This window comes from Carassius carassius, chromosome 40, assembly GCF_963082965.1.
Source record: "Carassius carassius chromosome 40, fCarCar2.1, whole genome shotgun sequence".
NCBI classification, from domain to species: domain Eukaryota; kingdom Metazoa; phylum Chordata; class Actinopteri; order Cypriniformes; family Cyprinidae; genus Carassius; species Carassius carassius.
Window position 1 is genome coordinate 9,323,206 of NC_081794.1, and position 8,215 is coordinate 9,331,420.

General features: G+C 35.1%; 1 protein-coding gene across 2 annotated transcripts in view; it reads right to left on the reverse strand.

Moving 5' to 3' along the window:
* Nucleotides 1-7,212, reverse strand: part of LOC132122087 (signal transducer and activator of transcription 5B-like) — a 41,083-nt gene extending 33,871 nt beyond the window's left edge. For both annotated transcript variants that reach the window (XR_009426340.1, XM_059531969.1), the window contains exons 1-3: nucleotides 7,075-7,212; nucleotides 422-557; nucleotides 160-316 (exon numbers count right to left, since the gene is read on the reverse strand). Coding sequence is in view for 1 of the 2 variants with exons in the window: in XM_059531969.1 (XP_059387952.1) it covers nucleotides 160-316; nucleotides 422-549 (285 nt within the window). In the remaining variant the exon portion in view is untranslated. The remainder of the gene's footprint in view (nucleotides 1-159; nucleotides 317-421; nucleotides 558-7,074) is intronic.
* Nucleotides 7,213-8,215: the final 1,003 nt, after the last annotated feature.

Genomic DNA, 8,215 nt, shown 5'->3' on the forward strand with positions numbered 1-8,215 from the left:
GCAACAATGACGCGCTCTCTCCATGAAGACGCGGAAATTTCAGCAAAGGATAAATGGATTTGCAGCACAAAAAATCGCTTTCAGTAAGTTCTGCTACTAAATTTATTTCAAAATGGCAACCCATATACGGCTATGATCAGCTGTTAAATTTTCGTTTACCTTCAGCTGTGTGGCATAATGACCTAGTTTGATTTTCAGCAAGAAACCATCTTCACCCATCTGATGCTCTGCCTTCCTCTGGAGTTCCTGGATCAGACCATCCAGCAGACCTTTTGCTTTAAACTCGTCCTGCTGGTTCTCTAGGTCGATGGCATCCCTGCACACAACAAACACACTTGAGTCCATTTCATGCCTTGCTACGATATTAAATACATTCTTTATTACACAGATCTGAGATGCTAGTGGAGCAAAAAAAGCTCACCATGGCTGAGCCTCCAGCCACTGTGCCAGGTAGTGGCGCACCTCAATGGGGAAATGCTGGCCATAGAGAGACTGCATCTGAAGCAGGGCATCCCCCTGCAGCTGCTGAGCCTGAATCCACAGCGCCATACCTGGCTCTGAACAGACAGATGGAGATGTGCACTTGTAACTTTAAGAATGGTATGAAAACTGTGTCCCACAATGAAATGTGCTCAACATGACCTTCTGTTTACAGCCTTTGAAGAAAGCAAAATTGGATTAAAAATGCTAATTTATTTTTTTGACAAGAGGGTGGCTAACCGCTCACTGATCCACTCAAGACCAGAAAAGTCCACAAAACCATCTTTTTTTTTTTTTATAAATTGCATCATGCAAAAAATGCAAAATGCATGTGAATTAAAAACAGATAAACACGGGCAAACAAGCAAACATTTCAGCACATTGCTCTCTTTAGTGCTCACTTAACAAACAACATTCACCCTTTATAAGTAGGTCAGACATTAAAGACAATCTTCTGAATTCAATTATCTCAGGTAAACCTCAATTATCACAAGAATTATTCCAAGAAAAATTTTACATTCACATATATACAGCAAAATACTAAAAAGAGTGGTTGGCAGACTTAAAGTGACGAGAAATTGAAGATCATGTCTTCTAATGGCATTAATGCACGTATAGTTTTGCCAACATAGTTGTAAACATGGAGAGATGATAATGTAAATAACATATGTACTCTTACAAGTGATCAATTGTCCAATCTTATAGGTTTTTAATGTATAAGCTATTCTAACCAAAGACTATAGAATACCCAAGACGTTTCACTCGTATAGTTTTGAATGGGGAAAAACGCAATGCTCAATATGGCCATTCAATTGCAGGAAGCCCTGCCTTCTGAATGACAGAGCAAATTGTTAATCAGTAATTTAATCGGTAGAATCGGTAGTATCCTAATAAAATAAAGGCTCAGAAACATAGCAAGGATATTCTTATATATTATATACTTAGTAGACGCTTTTATCCAAAGCGACTTACAGTGCATTCAGGCAAACATTTTTTATCTTACATGTGTTCCCTGGGAATCGAACCCACAAAAAAGAAACATTTGCTAAGAATGACTGGTCTTGAAATGTTGTCATTAAAATTACTTATCTAATAACAGTACTACATTTGGCAATATTTGATTAGTCAAATGTAAATCATATGGACATGGTTACCACAAAATTACAAGGTAAGTGTAAGTCTATAAAAATGTTTAAGGTTTAAATTCTAATATAAACAGTATTTCAACTGGCAATATAAATTTGTATTATAAGTTTTCATGTGATCATTCAATTTCATGCAAAGTTGTGGAAGCTTCTTATTTCTTAGTAAATGGTGTATTTTACAAAAAAAACTGTATGCAGAAGACGGGTAAAGAAAATAATGAAAGCATTGTGGTACACAAATACAAATACAAATGTAAATAAACAAATATTAAAGCATGTATTTAGGGCTGCAACTAACGATTATTTTGATAATCGATTAATCTGTCGATTATTTTTACGATTAATCGATTAATCGGTTTATGTGCTTATATTTTAGTTTTTCCCATTTTTTCCCCCAAGTAAATTATTAATAAAGGGTCTTTATCATTCAGCATAGATTTTTAAGAGATTTTAACCATTTTGAATTGTCATATCCTCATCAAAAATATACCTGGAGTTGTTTTATTATGTGTTAGTGATCCTTTGTTGAACTCTTCTGCAATCAAAACACTGACCCATACTCTAGCAAATTTCACAAGGAGATTTCAAATAATGTTTTCACCATGGCAGTCCTTAGAGCTCCTAAAGTAGTTTAACATCCCGAACAAAGCTTGTTAAGGAATCTTTCAGAACATATTTTCATGAAGAATAAGGATAAAACAGAATAAGATTGCAGTGCGTTGTATTTTATTATTTACTGGGAAACAGCTTTATAGCTTATGCTGTGAAATTGTAAACAATCCTTCGAATAAAGTGCCAATGGCATGAAACATGGAACTCACAATTTAAAGTAAAATCCATCAGAAGGTTGTCCAGAAAAAAAAAATCGGACACACACAAAAAACCTGTCAAAATGGCCATATTTGAGAAAACTTTTCATCACTGGATATAGCTGTCGGTCATTTAACATTTATATCGTAAAACGTATTATTAAAAGTTGACTAATATTAAATGATTTGCAGCTTCATCTTACTTCGCTATCTTTAACATTAAACTGATGCTTTGCGCTCTGCTTCTGTGAACAGTAATCCCCGCCTATTTTGATTTGATTGGCCATCTCAGTCATTTTGACATTGACAAGCAGTTTTAGACCGTTAAGGCTTTGATCTGAAGCACCTAGTATGTGCAGCTTTCGCGCGCGCATCTGTAGACTAGCTCAAGTTAATTATCACACTTTAATAGTATCTATAGCTCCTAACAGGCAGTGTGACAATGAGAAGTTGTTACGTCAAAATGTACGTCAGTATGCAGTTTTCCCTATTGCTCGCATGCCAGCGATTATCCCTCTGAGTGCCACTGTTGGCACGCGTGCTGTAGGTTGCCGATAGGGCTGCTGAGACGCTGTTCGGGAAGCACGTGACATAAAACGAGGCCAGCTATTGGCTATTCGCTACTTCTCCTGTTGTACTGGCTGAGTAAAACCTCCGGTGGCTCATTACTGCCACACTTTGGTCACCGCAGATTTGAAATATGCACGAAATAAGCCGCTTACGGCAAATAAGTTATTTAGCAACGAATCGATGACTAAATTAGTTGACAACTATTTTAATAATCGATTTTAATCGATTAAATCGATTTTAATCGATTAAATCGATTCGTTGTTTCACCTCTAAATGTATTACACACACTTAAGCACACAGTTGGATACAGACACTTACAATACACAAGGAGCAGGCACATCATAGATGAAACTGTGGCATTTCTGTTTAAGTGATTAAATTTTTAGTTTTTGTCTTTCTGTTGTAGTGTTTTAAATTATTACATTTGTACTTCTGTTGGAGAGATTTAATAAATCTTTAAATTGATGCTTATGTTTTTTAATTCAATAAACGTTAGCTGGTTATGAATTCACAGTTTATTTGACTGATTGCAGATCAATGATCTCAGGTTATTTGTTAAATGTCCTGCTGAAGGAAATCGTATTTTGTAAGCACATACTGTGTGCCCCACTTTACCAGACGCAGTGTCCCAATATACCTGAATAAGCCAGAAAAAAAAAAGGTGCTTAACATTTTCGACACATTATTTCATTATAACATTATTATTGTATTTTTAAAACAACCAATATTCTTTCAAATACATACTGAGAAATACAAGAGACTTTGTTTAAAGCAGTGGTTTTAGGCACCTTTTCGGCATGACGTGCCTTTTGTTTTTTTTCTGGTTAACCACTGTGATAACATCCTAACCCCCCAACACCCCCCCCCCCCCCCCGTATTTAAGCGGTACATACACATTTTTACATGATACGATAAAAAAACAATTTGATGCAAATAGATTTTTTAATAAATATTTATTTTTTTACTTTTTGCATTAAAACAGTTCAGTTTAATCACTGTTAAAATGCTGCTTTAATTGATGCATGTGCGCACATACACGCACACACACACAGAGATCTGAGATGGCACTGTGCAAAAAGTAACATTTAGAAGCTCATAAACTTGTCAGTACTGCCACGCGACTTTTATACATTATACATTATATTTCTCAACAACAAGGGGTCAAAATCACTTCATTGTTTGTAGAGAGAAACAGACGCAGACAATTTACCGTATTTTCCGGACTATAAGTCGCACTTTTTTTCATAGTTTGGCTGGTCCTGCGACTTATAGTCAGGTGCGACTTATTTATCAAAACTAATTTGACATGAACCAAGAGAAATGAACCAAGAGAAAACATTACCATTACCAGCCACCAGAGGGCACTCTATGCTGCTCAGTGCTCCTGTAGCCTACCACTGAGCAGCATAGAACGCCCTCTCGCGGCTGTAGACGGTAATGGTTTCTCTTGGTTCTTGGTTCTAAATAAATGCGATTTATAGTCCAGTGCGACTTACATGTTTTTTTCCTCATCATGACGTATTTTTGGACTGATGCGACTTATACTCAGGTGTGACTTATAGTCCGAAAAATATGGTACACATCTCTCTCCCTTTCTCTCTCAAAATGGCCATATTTGAGAAAACTTTTCATCACTGGATATAGCTGTCGGTCATTTAACATTTATATCGTAAAACGTATTATTAAAAGTTGACTAATATTAAATGATTTGCAGCTTCATCTTACTTCGCTATCTTTAACATTAAACTGATGCTTTGCGCTCTGCTTCTGTGAACAGTAATCCCCGCCTATTTTGATTTGATTGGCCATCTCAGTCATTTTGACATTGACAAGCAGTTTTAGACCGTTAAGGCTTTGATCTGAAGCGCCTAGTATGTGCAGCTTTCGCGCGCGCATCTGTAGACTAGCTCAAGTTAATTATCACACTTTAATAGTATTTATAGCTCCTAACAGGCAGTGTGACAATGAGAAGTTGTTACGTCAAAATGTACGTCAGTATGCAGTTTTCCCTATTGCTCGCATGCCAGCGATTATCCCTCTGAGTGCCACTGTTGGCACGCGTGCTGTAGGTTGCCGATAGGGCTGCTCCGATCACGATCGGCCGATCATTAATGCGCATCTCATCAGTAAAGCCGGTTATCTAATCAGCGGTAAATTCCATCAGGTGTGTGATGTCACATAGAGCAGCTGTTATTACACAGAGCCGTTGTTAACTGAGAAGATGCGCAAATAAACGCTGAAAATGAACATGGATTTGCTCAGCTTCTCAGTTAACAATGGCTCTGTGTAGTAACAGCTGCTCTATGTGAAATCATGCACCTGATGGAATTTACCGCTGATTAGAGAACCGGCTTTACTGACGAGATGCGCATAACGATCGGCCGATCGTGATCGGAGCAGCCCTAGTTGCCGACCCCTGGTTTAAAGCATAAATAGTGTTGGTGGAACAGATTTATCTGTGTTTAATACACAGTTTATCAAAAAGTGTCCCAATTTTGCTGACCTTTACCCTATGTGATACTCTCTAAAATGACGCTATAGGGTGATGTGGAGGGGACAAATAATTAAATAAAGTCAATCATTTTGTTTTCTTTGCACACAAAAAAGTATTCTCGTAGCTCGTTTAATTACTGTTGAACCACTGATGTCACATGGAGTATTTTAACAATGTCCTTGCTATGCTTCTGAGCCTTGATAGTGTTAGGATCCTTGCTGTCTATGGGAGGGTCAGAGAGCTCTCAGAATTCATCAAAAATATCTTAATTTGTGTTTCAAAGGTTCCTTACAGGTTTGGAACGACATGAGAGTGAGTAATAATTAATGCCAGAATTTTAATTTTTGAGTGAACTATCCATTTAAATTCTTACTGTAGTCACAACATGGAGGACAAGATCATAGCAACTTCCATTTCATGCTGACTTTAAAACTAGATGGAATAATTGCACAATAGATGTCTCAACGGTATAAAAACAGATGAACTTCCGGCAGTCCCATCAATCGGTCAAAAAAAAAAAAAACATCTTACAAATGGCTTCAGCTTCATTCATCACACTAGAAATAGAATGTCAAGTCAAGCACACTGCACTGTGGGATAAAATACTTTTGGCACAGATCATCCACTGTGAATTGAACTGTGCATACAGTATTTATTCTATGAAACTGTAGACACAATACAAGTAGTATGTTGTTCAAAAAGCATTCAAGTTAAAGTTACTGCAAAAAAAAAAAAAAAAAACATTAAAATTATCGTCGTGTTTCAACTAATTTTTTTTTTTTTTTTTTTTTAATGTTTTTGACAGGCTAACGATGTCCAAATATGCTGCATCTACCCACACACACTAAAGAGTATCATGGTATTTTCGACGAAGCGTGTAAGGCAGTAAGTTACTGTAATGCCACCATGATACCATCACTGTACCATAGTAAATCACGTTAACAGTTACTCTTTGTATGGGTATGACGCCAAAACCTGATATTTAGGTAGTTAGCTCAAAAGCTTTTCAGACACACAAATTAATTAAGCTAATATAATATTATTTTTTTATAACATGTGTTTGTATTCCTGTTTTTGTACCAGACTATACAACATCAGCATATTCAAACATTAGCATCAACACAACTTGTTGCTTTAAAGTCAAGAAGTGAGTAAACTCTAAGACTACAAGTAAACTAAAATGAAACATTAACGAAATCATTTTTACGGTATGAAACCTCTACACATAACACATTTATTTCCAGACGATTAATTTGACGGCTTGTGAAACGTTTAGTTAGCATTAGCACTTAGCACTGGCCGCTAGCATTAACGTTAGCTCGACTCTACAGATAAAACATACAAATACAAGTGTTTGAAAATGTACAGTTTAACGTTAACCCCGACAGTTTACTTGTACCATAAACCGTATAACGTTAAGCCTGAATGTGTGGCTAGACATCTCACACATTATAACTGACTGGAGCAATTTAACGTCTGCTAAGCTAACTAGTAAAAGTATTTCATAATGCACAGTCAGCAAAAAACCAGTCCCATTAAGAACAGCTCAATAATACATGTGATAAAACATGCTCACAGCATTAACGGAGACCTGCAGGAGAAGGATTTGATGATGATTTGTAGACGTTAAATGTTTAACAGGGTTTATCCATCCATGAGCTCAACTGTACAAAAACCCCACAGTAACTCTGAGCAGAACACAACCTACACTGACATCTGCTGACCACCACCACAATATCTTATTTTTCTTTTCTTTATTATTTATTTATTTAATTATATTTGTTGTTGTTAAACAATTTAGTCAAAGTCAAAGTCACCTTTATTTATATAGCGCTTTAAACAAAATACATTGCGTCAAAGCAACTGAACAACATTCATTAGGAAAACAGTGTCAATAATGCAAAAATTTAGTAATTATTAATTATAAAAAATTAAATATAATATATATAAAAAAAATTATTAAATATAATTAAATATAAAAAAATTTAAATAGTTATAATGAATAAAAAATTACAAAATTAGAAATTTAGTATGTGTAAGAGTAATGTGGCAAATGCATACATGAAAATAATTATTGTGAGAAATATGAGACAGCATGCAGATTTCTTACAGTTTGTTATGTTACAGTTATGTTTGGAAGGTGACATGGCATAAGCTGAATGTCAGTTATTATTAAAACAAGTGGGTCTTGAAAAAAATCAACACTAAATAAAAACCTGTATGACTTTTTTGTGGAACACATAAGAGATTATTTTAAAGAATATTGGTAAAAAAAAAAAAAGTTTGTGCTCATTGTATGGACATTTAAAAAGTAATACAAGAGATTTCTATTATTTTTTTATGTATGCCTTATAGGGTGAAGTCATCATGTTCAATGATTTAAGAACAATATAACGGTTGCCAACTTTGTTGGCCTGGCTTAAGTAATTTTATTTTTAAAATGGGTTGAATCAATCACACAATTGAGGTTTTAAGGATCCAACAATTAATTTATGATCCTGTAAATCCTGATATACAAAATTATAGTAATTAAAAAATTTTTTTATCAGTTTACTGAACCTTTACATGTTACAGATTAAAAAATAATAATAATTTCAAGGAAAGTTTGTGTTTATGTTGCCTATAATACTTAATACATATATAAGTGTTTTATGGCTGATATAATATACTATAGTCAGAATATGGAGGAGAGGTCTTTATTCAGAAGCCCAAAAATA